This window comes from Podarcis bocagei (assembly GCF_964188305.1).
Source record: "Podarcis bocagei genome assembly, chromosome: 12".
NCBI lineage: Eukaryota > Metazoa > Chordata > Lepidosauria > Squamata > Lacertidae > Podarcis > Podarcis bocagei.
In genome coordinates this window covers 50868539-50887645 of record NC_138137.1, presented here as the reverse complement: position 1 = coordinate 50887645, position 19107 = coordinate 50868539, and the positions used below count along the sequence as shown (strand labels likewise).

At 42.3% G+C, this 19107-nt stretch overlaps 1 protein-coding gene across 10 annotated transcripts in view; it reads right to left on the bottom strand.

The window, feature by feature from the left end:
• KMT2C (lysine methyltransferase 2C) overlaps positions 1 to 19107 on the bottom strand; it is a 154363-nt gene that overhangs the window by 15981 nt on the left and 119275 nt on the right. For 7 of the 10 annotated variants that reach the window (XM_081163407.1, XM_081163403.1, XM_081163408.1 and 4 more), the window contains 11 exons: positions 16453 to 18486; positions 15452 to 15756; positions 12941 to 14727; positions 11304 to 11415; positions 10836 to 10914; positions 10304 to 10367; positions 9416 to 9648; positions 6099 to 7772; positions 4706 to 4918; positions 1978 to 2142; positions 191 to 332 (listed from right to left, as the gene is read on the bottom strand). In XM_081163407.1, the coding sequence (XP_081019533.1) occupies positions 191 to 332; positions 1978 to 2142; positions 4706 to 4918; positions 6099 to 7772; positions 9416 to 9648; positions 10304 to 10367; positions 10836 to 10914; positions 11304 to 11415; positions 12941 to 14727; positions 15452 to 15756; positions 16453 to 18486 (6808 nt within the window). The remainder of the gene's footprint in view (positions 1 to 190; positions 333 to 1977; positions 2143 to 4705; positions 4919 to 6098; positions 7773 to 9415; positions 9649 to 10303; positions 10368 to 10835; positions 10915 to 11303; positions 11416 to 12940; positions 14728 to 15451; positions 15757 to 16452; positions 18487 to 19107) is intronic. The other 3 variants (XM_081163406.1, XM_081163411.1, XM_081163412.1) reach the window with 3 other exon arrangements.

Genomic DNA, 19107 nt, shown 5'->3' with positions numbered 1-19107 from the left:
ATGTAAGCACAGAATATGCACAAAATGTTCATCAAAGTTGTTCCTATACATTTTGTGAGAAATGATAACAAAAAGTCAAAACATTCTGCTGTAACGTGGATTTCAAATCTGAAAAAAGTAAGCCCCATGTTTCATTATAGACAATCTGAAAACTGAAAATGCATACTCTGGCATACATGTGAAAACTTACCATCGTGCCCTCCAAGCATTCCAGCCTTTGTAGCAAGTTCTTCAGTGGTTGCAAATCCATTTACCATTTTTTGGCAAGTCACAGGTGGAGGTGTAGGAGGGAGGGAGGCCGGAGGAGTGGGAGGGTTACTCAAGTTATTCTGCTGCATAAGAGGAAAGAATTTAAAGTTAGCTTTCAGCAAGCTTATCTGGTACATGATAAGTTATGTATCTTACATACAAAAGGTCCAACAGAATGCACATAATTTTTATCTTACAACTGCACATACATAATGCAACTATTTATCTGCCAGTCACACTGGCTTGGTTCAGATGCAACACAAAACCTGGTTTGGTACTATGAGAATGAATCTGGAAGGATAATATACTCAGAATAAGAAGTCAGTTGCTGGGTTTGGTGGTAAACCATAGCTTACTATTATATCGAAGCATTTGACCTGCAAACCAGGACTGCAAGCTTTGATCAACTTCGATTTTGCATGGCAAATGCAAACCATAATTTGCAGGTCACGTTTGGAGTTATGCCTGAACTGAGGTGGCTGGCTTGGTTCACACATCACACTAAGCCGAACCACGGCTTAGCATAAACACATGTGTGTGGGTTCTGGACAAGAAGATTGGCTGGGAAGGAACAAAAAAAAAACCTCATTCTGCTGCAGCACTGCAGTGAGCTAAGCCATGGATTGGCCTTAGCCTGTCATCTGCAGCTGGGCTTGTGGTTTATCTCTCTCCAGACTAACTACAAGTAGTAAGCAAGATTTGCTCCATGGTTTATGGCTCACGGTTTGTTCAGGAGAACTTAACCACAATCCTGGGTTTGGATGACACAGGCCTTAGTTCAGTGCAGGGCAGCAGAACAACAGAAGGACCAGTGGGGAGCAAGGCAACCACAATCCCCTCTATGGGAGCCCACATGCTCATATGTTTGTGCTAAGCTGATGCACCATAGCCAAGGAGATCCTCTCATCAGTCACCACCTATCTAAAGGCTTCCTCAAACTCGGCCCTCCAGATGTTTTGAGACTACAATTCCCATCATCCTGACCACTGGTCCTGCTAGCTAGGGATCATGGGAGTTATAGGCCGAAAACATCTGGAGGGCCGAGTTTGAGGAAGCCTGTGGTAGAGCATCTGCTTTACATTTCAATTTATGGCATCTCCTCTCTGGGAAAGTCCCCTGTCTGAAACCCAGGAGCGCCTTTGCCACTCAGTGTATACAATGCTGAGCTAGATGGACCAATGGTCTGACTCAGTATAAAGCAGTTTTCTGCCTCTAATAAATGGAGTGATACATACGAGAAAGGAAGGACAGTCTGCAAATTAAGCAGTCCTTTATGACTTCAAATTATTTTGTGTTTGCATTGCGCTGGGAATTTTGTTTAAAAAATAACTTTAAAGGTTAGGATTACAAGCTTCACAATTGCATCAGTTTGAAAAGATGGTTATAGAATAAAAAATATTTACAGTGTGAGTAATGGGTCACATCCAATGCTGTGGTTCCACTACGGCATTAGACTTCCACTTGTGCAACAGAACTGCGCCCCCCCACCCCGTGTCTGCCAGTATGGGAGGGGAAGTCCCGTTGCACAAGCAGAATTCTGTTTTAAATATGCCTCACCACTTTCCAGCGAAGAAGAGCAATAATAAAGTTGGCAATGGGAGAACAAGAAAAATGAAATCTTTTAAAATCCAGCATGTCTCATGAAACACCATGGTATAACTACTGCTGGATCCCAATGTTTTGTTTCGTATAGAACATTTGGAGAATCTATGTAGAAAAAAAATACACCTTGTAGATTAGCTGAGAATAGTAATCTGATACCCCGTCAAGCGTTGCACTACCAAAGCTTCCCAAAAGGCGATTTCCACTATTCAGATGGCCACTGCCATAAGGAAGAAAGTGGGCAAAACTCACTCCAATTATCGGCTCCATTAGAGGCAGCAAAGAGAGTTGCTGTAGGAAAAGATGAGTAGTAATTATTTTTCACTAGCAATATGCAACAATGAACTGTAAATTTCCACTCAATTACACTAAGATGACTGTAACCATTAGAAGCCCAAGGTTTTTTAAAACTCATTTATTGAACACTAGCCTTGAGGATAGTCCTTCAAGCACTTTACATAAAGGACTTCAGACAGATCACAGAAATGTAGCATTGGAAGGAACTCAAAGGTCACCTAGTCCAACTTCCTGCAATACAGGAATCACAGCTAAAGGAATCCCTGATAGACTGCCATCCAACCTCTATTTAAAAACCTCCAATGAAGGAGAGTCCACCACCTTCCAAGGTAGTGTCTGTTCCATGGTTGAACAGAGTTCTTCCTAATGCTTAGTCAGAATCTCTTTTCTTGTAATTTGAAACAATAATAATAATAATAATAATAATAATAATAATAATAATAATAATAATAATAATTTATTATTTATTATTTATACTCCGCCCATCTGGCTGAGTTTCCCCAGCTACTCTGGGCGCCTCCCAACCGAATATTAAAAACACAGTACAGCATTAAACATTAAAGACTTCCCTAAGCAGGGCTGCCTTCAGATGTCTTTTAAAAGTAAGATAGCTGCTTATTGCCTTGACATCTGATGGGAGGGTGTTTCACAGGGCAGGCGCCACTACCGAAAAGGCCCTCTGCCTGGTTCCTTGTAACCTCACTTCTCGCAGTGAGGGAGCCGCCAGAAGGCCCTCGGAGCTGGACCTCAGTGTCCGGGTTGAATGATGGGGGTGGAGATGCTCTTTCAAGTATACTGGGCTGAGGCCATTTACGGCTTTAAAGGTCAGCACCAACACTTTGAATTGTGCTCGGAAACGTACTGGGAGCCAATGCAGTGTTATATGGTCTCAGGAACAGTGTTATATGGTCTCGGCGGCCACTCCCAGTCACCAGTATGGCTGCCACATTCTGGATTAATTGCAGTTTCCAAGTCACCTTCAAAGGTAGCGCCACGTAGAGCGCATTGCAGTAGTCCAAGCACTGATTTGTCTCCTACTCTTCAAAGGAGAAGAAAACAAGCTTGGTCCACCTTCCCTGTGACAGCCCTTCTGATATTTTAAGATGACTATCATATCTCCTTTTAGTCTCCTCCAAGCTAAACATACCCAACTCCTTCAACTGTTCATCATAAGGCTTGGTTCCCAGACCCTTGATAATTTTGGTTGTCCTGCACACTTCTGCACACATTCCAGATTGTCAATATCCTTCTTAAATTTTGGTGCCCAGAACTGGGGGGCTGACCAAGGCAGAATAGATTGGTGCTACTACCTCCCTGGATCTAGACACTATACTTCTGAATTCCTTTAGCTTTTTTGCTGCTGCATCACACTGCCGACTCAGGTTAAGGTATGGAATTACATCCTTTCATGCACTCTACCTGTGAGGTAAGCAGGCTTTACCAACACATTTTTACTCGCAGATTTTGCTCTCAAATAAAATAAACTAACACCATCAGGACAGTGGCTCTCCAACCGTGGAGCACAGCAACTGTTTTCCAACCTTCTATTAATGATAAATGAACAACACACACATTGTTTTAAAAGCTTATTGTGTAAAATTAAAAAAAGAGATGTTTTCATGATGATTTGGAAAGTTGCAATAGTTCTGCCTCTTCTGTCTCACCTCCAAGCCTTACTATTTTTACCTACCTTCCATCAGACACTTTCTTCGTCTTTTATGCATTAGCCCCAGTGGTGTAGCGTGGGGGGTGCAGGGGGGGCCGGCCACACCGGGCGCAACATCTGGGGGTTAGGGTTAGGGGGCGCAAATCCACGGGTTAGGGGGCACAAATCCACGGGTTAGGGGGCGCAAATTACTTGCCTTGCCCCGGGTGCTGACAACCCACGCTACGCCACTGATTAGCCCTATGTCTTTCACTTTGCCATTTCTCAGTCTCCTTGCTTTCTTCTCCATGATCCTGGCTGTATTCTTTCATCAACATTCCCAACAACTGTGAAAATTCACCCTAACTTTGCTCAGCTGGATGAGTTATCTGAAATCAACTAACATGAGCTGCCTGGTTTTTGATACATGAAGCCCCCTTGGGGGGTTCCTTTTGAGAGAATTACAAAACTGGACCATTGGAAGAGACATCTAAGTGGGCATGGTGGCATCAAAACTGTGCTGACTCACTCATTTAGAGACAATAAAAACATATGCTGTCACATTCCCTCAGTGTCTTTTATGCTTCTGGGGCTTCTAGTCATCATTCTGAAATATGACATGAAAGTATACATGGAGACCCTATGCATAAGCAATCCCTAAAACACTGACATTATGTTGCAGGGGGCAACAAGTCAAATATGTCAGCACCATCATGCATCACAATAAATGTAGATGTGCATTGTAGGCAAATATTAAGTGTACTTAAAAATGTAAATACGTGTATTTCTAGGTTATCAACTACTGTGAATAAACAAGCATACTAAAAAGAACCCTAAACATTACGGTGCTCAGTATAGTCAGTGACATAATATATCTTCAGTCTTTAAGCTCTTTACCCCTTCAGTGCTCACCTGTTTTAACTGCATAAATGTTTCGGTGTTAGGATAAATAGCATGCTTTTCCTCTTCCTCTTTTTTTCTCTTCTTAGATCGAGGTGCTGCCTTCTCACCCGCCCTCTGAGTTCGTTTATTTCGTTGTTTTTTCATTTCATGTCCTAAATCTGCTCTCTGAAGCTGGCTGTTACCACATCCAAATGTACCCTGCAATGGATTCCCTAATGATTGCTTTTAGGAGGGTGAAGAGAAACAGAGGGTGAAGTTTAGAAGTATATAATTGCACCCATGCTAGAGAAATGCCACCCTTTCTAGGTGATTCCTTCCTGCCCTAGTATTTTTGTTAACATGTTGTTTTGCTTAACAATGTCCAGAGGCTCTTGACAGGCTGCAACAATGACAAAGCATAGACACCTAATGAAATCAGAACCCCAGCATTCTACAGTAATATTTCACAGACACAAATAAGATCTCTGATCTTAGATTCCAATAATGTCAAACCAAGAATCACTGTCATTAAAAATTATAGCTTTTAAGTTCAAATACAAAAGCCATTTTAAAATTATCAGTATAATTTATTTACATACAAACAGAGTGCTAATGGCAGCAAAACCTTCCAAGCACTGGTTTTATCCAGTTTTCAAGAATATTGTGCAATTATCACTTCACAACAGCAGGTTTCTCTCTGGGAGGCGCAAGAGTTTATGAATGTACAAGAGTGACTCCCTGGAAGATATGCTAGCTATGAATTACTAAATTGGCTGTCAAAATATATTATTCAGTGTTCAGCATGACTATAGTTATTCTTTCTAAGATGCAGAATATCTTCATCAATGAATATCACTAGTTTATTACTGTGCTCAAACTAACTTATTTTGAGTAAGTGTGTGACTCAAGTGCTAAAAAAAACCTTAAAATCAAAAATACAAGAACTTTTGCCATTCCTTATCTAATATAAACAAATGACTGCTTTATGATAGTATCTGTTCAGGGACCATAATCCAGCACATCAAAGGAAAACTGAGGTTTATTATTTTCCATATTATCTTAAGCTTCTCCTCACATCTAAACTGGATATTCACTAAAACAGTTGCTTGGGAGTAGCTCTGTATATTTGTCACTCGTAAAGGCTGGGATGCTGCAACTATATATTCAAAGGCTGTGGAGTTTGCCTTTGAATCATGCTTCTCCATTTCCTGCTTTACTTGATGACCTCTAGAGGGGGTGAAAGCCCATATACAGAACATTATGAAGGAGGAACATGTTCAACCAGTACTGCCTTTGTTTTTTTAAGGGCATATCCTTAGCGGCTGGGCTATTTTAAATTTACAATAAATTTACAATAAATACACAATGCTGCATCATTTCCAATACCCTCTAAGTTTGGATGTTAATAATAAAAATTGGTTACCATGCTGCCTTCCATCGGATCCCGTTTCCCCACGAATTTGCTCTCCTTAGTGCTCTCTTCTGACTGTAAGCTGCTTTCTGCTTTCTGCTTGAAAAGAGAGGCAGATTTTTTGTTCTTAAGCAAGTGTTTGAGGAGTTCGTTCCCTGATTCCCCTTTTGCTGCTGGAATGCTGTCAGGTTGTGCCTGATTCTGCAAAGAAGGGGAAGGCTGCACCGTAGCTTTCTCCTCTTCCACTTTAATGCCATTTTCATTCTCCATCTTAGGCTCAGCCTCACTAGGGCATTGATCAGCGCTTGTCTTTTCCTGATTAATTTCCTGAATGCTCATAGAAGCCTCTGTCTTGTCCTTGTCTGTCTCCTGGTTCATGCCTGGCTGCTCAGGCAATATGTTTTGTGGCAAATCAGTACCGGAGAGCTGACTTTTCAATTCTAAGGAAGACTGACTCTCTGCAGCATTTGGAGGTGATGAGCCTGGCAGCTCCTCTGCCTCCGATTCTCCTGGATGCCGTGAAAGTTCACCAGGCGTGCTAACTGTTGGGGTGGAGACAGCGTCTGAAACAACTGGAGTTGGGGGTGCAGTTATATCTGAATGTGGGGTTGATGGGGTATTTACTGACTCAGCATCGTCCTCTTTCTTCTTCTTTCGGGTTCTTTTCTTTTTGCCCTTCTCCTCTGGAATGATATCAGAATACAACTGGATGAGAGACTGACTTGTTCCAGGAAAGTTTGTTCCATGGGGCATGGCGTCCTGACCACAGGGGGGACCACTGCCAGTTCCAGGAGAAACTCCAGGCAGACCAGTGGCAAACTGAGGCCGAACCTGGTACTGTGAAAAGCTTCCACGTGGCTGCTTCACAGAATGGAAAGGGGGACTTCCGTCTGGAAGTGGGGGAGGATCGGGAACAAAGGAGGAAGATCCCACTGGCTGCCGCTCACTACACTGCGGAAAGCTGGAAGGAGGTGGGGAGTTTAGAGGTCCTTGCTGCATAATGGGTCCCATCTGCTGCTGTTGAGATTGCTGGGGAGGCCGTGGAGGCCGCATGAAATCACAAGGTAGGTCTGAATTGAAGAACGGTATTTGAGGCAAAGAAGTTCTGGCATTTAATTCTGAGCCCATTGTACTGTGCTGTTCCATTTCCATTTTCTGCTGCAGAGCTCTCTGCCGATCCACCTCCTGCATAAGCTGAATTCGTTGCCTTTCCTGCTGCTCTCGCAAACGCTCCTTTCGCTCACGCTCTTGAAAGCTTTCACTAAATGGGTTGTTGTCATCGAACTCTACACGTGGTGGTGGCCCTGACTGCACATTTGAGCTAGGAGCTGACACAGAAGTGGGAGTAACAGGATTCACCGGCAACTGTGCCATTGGCGGCTGCATCCTTGGTACATTGTGTGGGATGTGTGCTGAAGCAGCACTGGGCGGTTGCCATCCAGGCAAACTTGGCATTCTGGGTGGGTTGGGTTGTCCAGGAACAACTATAGCATGCTGTTGATGCTGAAGCTGTTGAGATACCATTGGGAAACTCTGCTGACCCACTGCTGGTGGAGATCCTCCTGTGACCATTGCAGGCTGAGCAGGCATACCTGGCATCATTGCATGGGGTCCCATTCCACATTGTTGCTGTTTAATCCGATATTCTTCAATGAGTTCTGCATGCTCTTTCTGTTGCTTTCGTATCTACAATGTAAGCATGTTATTAAGTGATGTCCCATAAAAGTACATTTTCTGTTTCTTAAGCTGGAGACTTCTGCGAAAAAACAAACCTTAATACATATAAGCAATGAAAAAATATTTAAGAAAATACTGGGCACAACATTTTACAAACTTTCTTTCTTTTTTTTAAATTAGTTAACTGATATTCATTTCTGTGATATATAAATTCACTCTTTTCCCTTATATTGTCTACATTTGAGCTGCAAAGAAAAGAACGACTGGCGCACCTGAAGGGTAGATTTCTTTCAGCTTAGCAGGGCTAGTATGTTGGGTTATGGCTCTACCTAACATACCATCCCTGCTAGCTGAAGGGAAACAGAACAACTGACCCACCTGAAGGGTAGATTTCCTGTGGCTTAGCAGGGATGGTATGTTAGCTGGAGCCGTCACCCAACATACAAGCCCTGCTAGCCAAGAGGAAATATAGATTAATATGCTTTTCTCTATACCCATGTATTCACCTTTACCTACTATCAATGGAGGCTAACACTTCATGCCTGTGATAAAGTGAACTCTAGTCCATGAAACCTTATGCCACAATAAATTTGATTGACTTTAAATCTGTTAATTTGGTATGTATTATACTATATTACATTAATGTAGCTCCACTCCCCCTGCCCCCAGCTCATGGGCAACTAGAAAATCAGGGTCCCAAAATGAGTAGGAGTCTCCACAAGTAAAGGAGGCTTCACTGCTAAAGATAGTTACCCTTGAACATGTGGAGGGCAATGGAGATGGGGGACAGAGTTATTGTGCTTATTCATGCTCTCCCTACTGTGTGTGGTTATTTAAGCCCCATTATGAACACCTAAAGTGGGTTCAAGAAAACCCCTGAACTGCAGACCTGACTCTTCAGAAAGAGTGCAACTCCATTCATAGCCAGTTAAAAACCACCATCCAGATCAATGTACCATCTTAGCTGGATTATGTTTCAGCTTGTTTGCCATTCCAGAACTGCCTGCAAACACCTGTTCAGGATTTCTACCACCTCCCAGGTAGTAAATGGGAATGCAAGGTAAAGCTGTGTGGTATGCTTTTCTCTATAACCATGTATTCATATTTACCTATTTACACTCATCCCAAACCTCTGGATAATCACTCTCACTGACTCCATGTAAATGTTAAAAGCACAGGGAAACAGAAGTCTTTTCAGCAGCACCTGCTGGATCCGCCTCTCCAGAAAAGGCCCAGTCCATCATATCTTCAAGTTCATTCCAGAGAGGCTATCCAGAAGAGTACTATAGATGATGGTATCAAATGTTGCTGAGAGGTCCAGGAGAAACAACATGGTTGCATTTGTTCTGTCTGCTCTGTGGCAGAGGCCAGGCACGTAGGCAGCCAAGACCATTTTTGTCCCAAAATCAAGTCAAAGGTTAGACTAGACCAGGTTTAGATTTTGGGAATACCGCAACCTGCTCTAACCTGTTCAAAAATGATAGCTTTGACAGGGGACAACAATTCAGGAGTTTGTGAAAATCTAAAAATACTTATGTGGCTCTGAATCTTACACTTTTGTTTCTTTATAAAAAATTGCTACCTCCTCTTTTGCCAGTTTTAAAATTGTTGCTGTTGCAACACTTGCAATTTAGTTATTGATAAACTCTCACCTGTTCAAGCTGTTTTTGAACCATACTCTGCTGTTCAGTAACATGCTTGAGCTGCTCTGCATCTTCCTCTGGGAATTCTCGACCAGCTTTCTTTGCAGTGCGCTGTTTTGCAGATAGTGCCTTTTTTGATTTTCTGTGTGCTCCAATTTGCTCTTCAAGGAATTTCTGCTGCATCTGAAGCAGCTGCTGTGTTTCTTGTAGCCATTCTTCATATTGCTTTCTGTGTGAATCATCTAAGGATAAAACACAACAAATCAATTTTCTTACCATGGATTTTGCAAACTTTCACAAATCTCATTTTCAAACTGATTTCAAAAAGAAGGGATTTTCTTTTGTATCAGCCCCCCACACCAAGTATTAACACCTTTCTCTTTTTGTAATAGAGAAAAAATAAATTATTTTGAATAAAATAAGAAAAGAGGATGTAACAAAATCTGGAGCATGCAAGTATGCATTAACATCTTTCAAGGCAGAAATTAAGGCCAATCTTTTCTTACCCTAACCAAGGAATCAAGTGCTACTCCTTTGAAACTGACAATGGGGCTACAAAATCTCTCTCCCCCTTTTAAAAATAGGTTTATATAAAATATATATGAAAATGAATGTCAGGTTGGTTATTATTACCCAAATATTATTATCATCTAAGCAAGGCTAATTATTCTGAGATGTTTCTGCAACTGGTTTTTCCACATTTTATAAGTTCGGTAGGTTGTCACATTTCAAAAGCTTATTATGCACTGGCTCAGAATATTTCAGTTAATTGTGTCATAATTCAATTATTGTCTTTGAATAGGCTTGCAAATAAGCTGTGTGTATTCTGAAATATAATATGTGCCCATGGAGTCGGCTTCAAAGTCTAATATCAGTTTATGAGAGTTATATACTTACTTACAAAACCAGGACCAAAATTTGGAGGGTTGGGCCTAGACATCTGCGGTGTTAGGTTTCCATCCTTGAAAGTGGGGGAGAAAGAGTGTGTTAAACAAAATTCTGTTTTACAGTTGCTCTGAAACTGTGAGGAATGGGAATCTGTGCACAAGAAACATATTTCTGCACTCAGGCTACATTCAACACGTGGTCAAGAGGCTGCTGCTACTGGGTTTGGGTTATAGGTTGTGGCATAGTTATGGACCCAGTCCAGAAAACATCCTGCTTCCCTTGTGGGATGATGAGCTCCTCTGACAAAGAGATGATCATTGCAATAAGGTGTAACAGTGCAACTCACCTGCTCATATCAGGTAAGGACAATTCAAATGTCTAGGGTTTCAGGCCAGAGACTTACTCAACTCATGAAAACATTAGTGGCTGTGGATATGGATGCAGGTTTGTCTGAATGCTCTATCCATTATAGCACAGCAGCTTTTAGACCACAATTCCACTTACGAAAATCTGCTTTACTTCAAATTTCAGGACACGTTACCTGTGTGATTGCTTGCTGGACAAGATTCTGGCTTTCACCACTTGGTACTCCTGGCACTGCTTGACCCATAAAGGCAAATCTAGTAATGGGTAAATAAAATCACATTTTGGATTTGTTTCACAGCTAAAATTAATGAAGTGTTAATAATATGAGATTTTGATATAAACTAATCTCAGAAGGGAAACTGTGTGCTCCTGAGCATGCACAGTCTGTTGCTTCACCTTCCCAGCCCCTGCCCTTTTCTGCATACCACAGAGTTATTGCTATGTGCAGAGGAATACAGCTGTTTGTGTGTATGACATGAATCACAAAATAGGAAATTAATGATTAATGGTAAAATTAATGCTAAAATTTACTTTGCTAATCTCCCAAGGAAGGTAACAGCTATCAGAATAACCTGAAATTTCAGTGAGCGGAAACTCATGCTGATATCTAAGAGACGCTAAAATAGTCACAATCTTTGCCTACCTGTTCATGACCATTTGTGGCATGCCCATATTGTTCTGTGCCATTACTTTATTGATCCCTTTCAGAGCCACCATTTTCGCTTTCATTATAGGATCAGTGATTGCATCAAAATCTATGAAACCAAAATTTAAGAAGAATAAGTATTCATTATATAAAATAGCCACTGTGGAGAAGCATATCATTTGTTCACCACTGCTAACCTGTTGAAGCCCATTTTTAAAAGTTTCATAATTATGACAGAAAAACTTGGCCCACTGACATTTCAATTATTTTTAAAGACAATTTAATGTGGTTACTATAGGTCTTTTTAGAAATTCACACTTAATAATTGGTTCAAACGACATTAAGACAGGGTGACTCTAATAGATTGATGCTAGAATGCTGATAGGCATCATAGGGAATGTTTTAGACAGAAGCAGTTCTCTTAGGTGCCATTTTCCCTCTTTATACCAGCCCTGAGCTGGTGCCAGCAGCATAATACCTTGTTTGCAAGAGAAGTAACCATAGTGCTGGAGGGAGAGAGGGAAGGATGCCTGGTAATGGACTGTGTAGATTGCTTTCACCTACCCATGTATTTGCTTTGAGGTTTTTACTCTACCTGTCGCCTTCATGACAGAGTCTTTCCTCAAGGATTTCCTCTTACTGGCTTGCTTCAACTGAGTATACAAATTTCAATAAATTGAAGTGAGAGCTGGAGCAGTGATCTCTCCCTAACTGACTTGCTAACATGACATTCTTGGCCTTATGAGAATAGCAAAAGTAAGTTTTTGCCATTCTCACACCTGCAGAACATGTTACACCATGCTCTGAATCCAAAACAAAGACTATACAATGACAATAAGAATACTAACATATTAACTGGAGTTTGGAAACAGAATATACCAGTGGGAAATGTGGTTATAAGGAGTGGCAGTGTAACTGATCTGCACCTGCTTGCCCAATCCAATTGAACAGAAACACACACACTCTTGAATGCATATGCAAATAGAGAACATGAACAGAGTTTGGCAGAATGAAGAAGCATATTTGCTCTTCCCCTTGTGGAAGACACCTAATATGCTGCACCTTGTCCCAAATTATTCCCTTCACCTTTACTTCTCACTCAAATTCCCACTCATATTCCTCCTTCCTATACTAGGAGGGCCAGTAAAAATGGACTGGCAGCCCCCCACCCCCAAAATTCAATTGAAGTTGACAGCATTGTTTCAGGCTAGGCACCAGATGAATATTTCGGCTTCTATAATCCACGCTTTCAGCTGCTCAGCAAGCTATGTCTATTGGATTCCGAATACACACTTTCCCTGTAGGAACAGAAAACCTCTCGGACCTATTGCAATTTCTATTTTCTTTTTTTTCTACATACAGATTAAACAAATTAGAAAACACAATAGAGATAATAAATTTTATCAAATGGTGGACATTCCAAGTATTAATACCATACTTTACCATGTGTAAGACTAGGCTTTTTTATGTTAAAATAATGTTTAAAATTGGGGTCGTCTTATACACGGATAGTGCCGAGTGTATTTTCTTAATTTTGAGTCACCCAAAATTGCTGTTATACACGGAAAAATACGGTCTATGGTTGTTGGTTTCTATGGCACTTAGCATTATCAAAGAAAAAAACAAAAACATACCAATGTTGGGGAAAAATGGCTCTGAACGCTGGCGAATCATGGCTTGCATCTGTCGCTGCTGCTGCTGCTCTTGCCTTTCTTGATCTAAAAGATCTTGCAGCAGAAGAGGCTGTTCTTCTAGCAGAAGAGGCCTCTCTCGGTTTTGCTGCTGGGCTAATGTTTGTGGAATCATCATCGGCTGTGGCCCAGGCATACCACTGGGGCCGGGTCGATTTACAGCAGGCACAGTTTGATTACCAGGCTGCACTGCCCCAAAGCTATTAGCTGTCTGGCCAGGAATAAAGGCTGGATTTACCACCGTCCCTTGTGAGAAGTTATGGCTTATTTGTGGAACCATGTTCACATTAGGTACAGTATTTTCCATGGTTTGACCAGCAGATGTCATTAAAGTTTGCGGCATACTTGAAACAGGGTTGATTTGTGCTGCTGGCTGTGGATTAGGCGGAGAGCCCAGAGGCCCGACATCAGGGTTTTCTGAATTCTCATTAGCTAACAAACTTGTAAGAACAGGAGTGGATACAGAGATATTGCAAGAACCTTGAGCTGATGTTGGAGCAGGGCCCGGAACAGTATCTGAGCTGGGAACAGTGATTTCCTCATTCATATTTGTTTTGCCAGGTAATTCCACATTATGGGGCATCACAGATGTTGCCTCTCCATCATGTAACTCTGTTTCAGTCATAAACTGAGTGCCGGAGGATGCCACACTTACATCTCTTTTTTCACTTTCAGATTTAGTTTCTTCTAATGTGTTTGGAGACATAACTTCTGTTTTAATTTCACTGACTTCAGCCGTTTTTTTCTGAGGAGACAGTGCTGTAGGAGTGGCAGGTTTTTCATCCTGCTGCTTTTGCTGAGTATCTTCTGCTTTGCCTTGTATTTCATCTATGGGGACATTAAGATCTAGCTCCTCACTAAACATACCTTTTTTGTCACCCAAATCGTGGTCTGGATCAGTGTAGGCAATTATGTCAAATTCACCTGATCTTAGGAGGTAATCAAGGTGGCGATCATTTGTTTCGAGATTATCTAATGTGTCCAGTTCATCTCCTTTGCCATCTTCTGGGTCTAGATTTAGATTTTCAAGGTCCTCGTCAACTAAATCTTTAACCTCAACACCCTCAAGGTCCTTGACATCTAAATCTTTTACAGAGGAGTCATCAGGATCAAGCTTTTCTTCTAATCCATCAGTGGGTTGGTTGGGAATCTGTAAGTCACTTGCTGCCTCAGTAGGTGTTGCTGTTGGCAAAGAACCACCTGAAAAAGCATCATTAACTGGTGGATGACCTAAAGAACACATGACTAATACAGGTGGGTGGTTGGGATTCACTATAGCTTGCTGACCTGGCGGTAAATGCTCCAAACCAGTTGCCACATGCAATGGATTGTTTAGGCTTTGAGAATTACGTCTTGTGGGCTCTAGGTGTCTTGGGCCTTGACAGTCCTGTCTAGGTACAAATCCTGTATGTTGTTGATGCTGGGGGACTGTGTTCGTAACAGCTGATGAGGAATTAAAAGGAAGTCTTGGCCTGCCTTCGGGTGCTCTGTGACAGAGCTCAATAAATGCCTGCCCCATGATGTTGTGCTGTTGAACCTGAATACCTTGTGGTGGGAAATGCTGTGGGAGTCCAATAGGGTTGCCCATTTGTGGCTTGTTAGGGAGTCTAGGCATGTCAATTGATCTTCTGAGTTGTGGTGGAACTCCAGCACGTTGCATTTGCTGGGGAGGCCCAAGGAAACGTTCTTGACATGGTGGAGGACCATGACCACCTCCAGAAAAACCAAATCTGGGGAAAAAAATATTTGGTTGACTTGGATTGCACATTGTAGAAAGTTTACACAACAAATCAATTTTGTGGGATATTATATCTTTTGAATAAATTGAAGTGACACCTTTGCCATCCAATTTACATTCTGACTGGCTGTTAATGAAACAAATTATTGGACTAGATGTTCATTACATCTAAAGTAGCAATACATGCTTATCTTCATATTTTGATGAAATCCAGAGTAGGTGTCAAAACAGAGTGGACTGGTTTAAATTAAGGCAATTTACATAACTACTGAAATAATCAAGAAAAACAAGTGAAAAAAATCAAGTTTCAGGCTAATCCATGTATTATCTGGGCTAAACAAGCATTTACTGCGATAAGGAAATACAAGTTTGCAATATATTATTTATAGTCTGCCCTTAAACCTACAGTCTCAATAGAGCCTCATTACTGCCCGGAACATACCTTTGTTCTGTCATATATTTTGCACTAAAGAATTTAAACCTACTTGTAGAACAATTTTGAAATTAAAGATACTTGAAGAGGTCACATATTTTTGCCCCTGCTTCGTTGTTTTTCACAGAAAAGCAAATGTTCAGCAGGTTTGATAAAGTGATTGAGTGTAGCCTTTAATGTGTTTGCGGCATTACATTAAGATATAATTTTAAACCGGAACATTTTTAAAGGGTCACTTAATATAACCAACACTTAAAACATATAGATAAATCAAGAAGTATACCTAATTCCATGAGGTCTCATTGCCATTCCACCCATATCTCCTGGAAATTGGGGTCTATTAAACTGCCCATCGATGGGAAAACCTGTGAACCTCAGTCCGCTGGGAGGGACAATGGCTGACCTAATATTCCCAGGATACGGAGGAGGAGGCCTGTTAAAAATCTGGTTCAGATTTTCTTGCTGCTGCCATGGTTGAGTAGATCCTGCATGAGGTGCTATGGTAGGCTCTTGTGGCATTTTCTCTTGACGGATTGCATTCTTCTTTTGTTGCTGCTGCTGCAGAATAATCTCACGTAATTTCTGGCGCTGACAGAGAGCAAAAACAATTCAGCTCATTTATTTATTTCATTCTTATCCCACCCTTTATCAGCAAGCAATCCCAGGACAGGTTATATACATAATGAAACATCAAAACAGAACAAACAGTAAATAAAAGATTAGAAGAACATAGAAAAAGCACATAAGTAACACATATCTCCTTCCAGTATTAATATCACAAAATCAGTTCCCCTCTCTGCATCAGAAGCCTGAAGGAAGAGATGAGCTTTTAGCTGGTGCTAAAAACACTAAACAATGTCCGCACCAGCCATTATCTCGAGGGGGAGATTATTCTACAATTGGGGTGTCACCACTGAGAAGATCCTATTTTGTGTAACTGAGTACCCCTCAAGAGATGGGACAAGCAGAAGGGCCTCCCTGGCAGAGGAAGGAAAATAAAGCAGAGGAAGGAAAATAAAGGAATACGTGTTCCTTCAGGTATCTCGGTTCTATGTTGTTCAGGGCTTTGTAGTCACCAGTAAACCCTGAAGTGGTTTCACTAGGATACAGACAGTGTTAAAGGCCTGATACTGATGATAACACTACTGCCACAGGATACAAAAAACCTGCATCTTATAGTATAAAAGAAATGACTTACTGATACAACACAGCCACAATTGATAAGTTCTATCAACTCTGGCATCTCATGGTTTTCACAAGCACGTTATTCAACAGTAAACTCACTTGTCTTATTTTTTCTGCATCTGCCTGAGACATTGTGGTCTGTGTATTTGTTGCTCCAGCTGTTGGTACTGGGCCAGGAGAAGCTTGGGGGAACTGTTTTCCCTGCAAGCTCATGGAAGAGTTTGCAGATGAGCCCAAATTCCCCTCTGATCCAGATCTTGGCTGATCTGCAACATCGTGGGGAAGCTGAGCGGTTCCAAAAGTTTCTGGCTGAGGTCTTGGAGTCATTGGAGGTTGATCATAAGGATCACAAGGTGGTGCTGTTGAAGCATGGCTAAAAGAATCTGTCACAGCAGGTCCCAATAGCTTTGGAGGCTGAGAACACGGATCTGATGGCCTTACAAATGTCCCAGGTAAGGTCCTGTTCTGTGATGCCTGCAGATAAGGATCACGATTTGACATGAGGGCTGGTCTACTGTAAGGTTCTGGAATTCCAGGCCTCGGTGTTGCTGGTGGTTGAGAATATGGATCACTACTAACCGGCCTTGGTGTACCTGGCGGTTGGGCATATGGATCAGAATGCCTTTGATTAGCTGAAACCTGAGCAAATAAGTCTCCAGTCTGTGCAGGTCTTGGTGTGAGTGGCTGATGCATGTATGGGTCAACAGCAGTGGGGCGAGGAGTACCCGGAGGCTGGGCGTAGGGGTCTGTGACTGGCCGAGGAGTACCCGGAGGCTGGGCGTAGGGGTCTGCGACAGGCCGAGGGGTACCCGGAGGCTGGGCGTAGGGGTCTGCGACAGGCCGAGGAGTACCCGGAGGCTGGGCGTAGGGGTCTGCGACAGGCCGAGGGGTACCCGGAGGCTGGGCGTAGGGGTCTGCGACAGGCCGAGGAGTACCTGGAGGCTGGGCGTAGGGGTCTGCAACAGGCCGAGGAGTACCCGGAGGCTGGGCATAAGGGTCCTGAGCAACTGCCCTTGAAATAGTTCCAGACTGAGAAAAAGAATCACCCTGGTTTCGCACTACTCTTTGTGGGTGGGCAAAAGTCTCTTTTATTGCTGGATGCGGAGTCAGAGGAGGCTGACTATATGGGTCATTTGATGGATTGTGTGAAAAGCTATCTACTGGCCTTGGTGTCAAAACAGGCCGATCGTAGGGGTCCACAGACATGCGCCGTGGGGTTGGTGGCATTGAAGCGTACGGATCTTGTGGGGACTGAGTTGGGCGCATTGGAGTTTTAAATGGGCCAGGACTTCCCTCAACAGCAGGAATGGGAGTCAATGGTGGGCGTGCATATGAGTCAGCAGGAGACATCCGGGGCCTTTGAAACGCATCTGTTCTTGGAGGTGGTTTAGCAAAGGGGTCGCTATTTGCCACTGATAAAGATCCTTTCCCTGGTTGTTCTGCAATTAAAGGTGATCTTGATATTCCCAGAGGTTTGGAGAAAGGTTCCGTTCCCATTGTAGGCCTGGGTGTATCAGGAGCTTTTGCATAAGGGTCACTGTTGACTGGAGACAAAGAACATGAATCTCTGACAGGTGATGGCCTGCTCCCTGTTGATTCAGATGCCTGAGCTGGCCTGGAGAGGGGTGAAGGGGGTGGACAGATATCTACTGATGTAACAGAATTTATTCTGACAAAGTTTTGATTTTGGTTAACAGGTGGTGGCCTAGGAGTTCCCACCATTTTTGCATAAGGGTCAACAGGAGAAGGTGGTCTGGTAGAGGAGCAAGGAGGAAACATCTGCTGTGATGGTGCCTGGCAATGTGCATCTTGAACAGGCATTCTATTTGGTGTCGCAGGTGGAGGTGGGGCCTGTGGCTTTAAGAAAACATCAGAAGGTGTAGAAGTAGGGGTACCAGGAACCTGTTTTGTATATAATGTCTGTTGTGCAGGAGACATACTTCCATTGCCAGTCTGAGGGGTTAAAGGACTTTGAATCCCACTACTAGGTGTGTCTGAACCTGACTGGTTCAAAAGCTGCTGTGACCCAAGTTGTTGTTGCAGTTGCTGCTGTTGCTGCTGCTCATTTTTCACTTGCTCAAGTTTCTGAGTTGCTTCAATTTTAGCTTGCTGTTTACTTTTCTGACGCATTTGCTGTTTCAGGAAAGGAAAAAACCAGGTTGCATTATAACTATCAGGAAATCAAACAATAGTAAAGAACTCATAAGGACATTTTAAGGTCATTTGAAAAGTTCCAACAAATTAAGGATATGGGGCCAAATATTTCTAATATGTATATTATTTATGCAGGCTTCCAGATGACTAATATCAAACGTGCAGATCTCTGAGAATATATACTTAAATTTGCAGAAGAAAGACAACCTCTGTTAAAAGATACAGGGACACTGTATAACTTTCTTGGACATTCCATCCAAGGTGAAAGTACCAGAGGCTCATGAACTTTATTTTTAAAGGTCCTATTCTGAGTTTCTTATGTCACACAAAATTATCCCTATGGTGGCTTGGCACATGAGCTAACATAGCATGCAGCTCACAATACATTGGTCTACATATGCTAAATGCACTGACTATCAAAATGACATTTTATTTCACTCGTGGGGGGAAACCTGCTAACTTTCTTGTGAAACACTATGTGGAAATAATCCTCCATGCATTTGTAATAGCTACGAGTAGCCTCTACAAATGCTTATGACTTGAGAATTACCTTCTACACATGTGGTGCCTCACCGAGAAGATGAACTATGAAATGGCTTT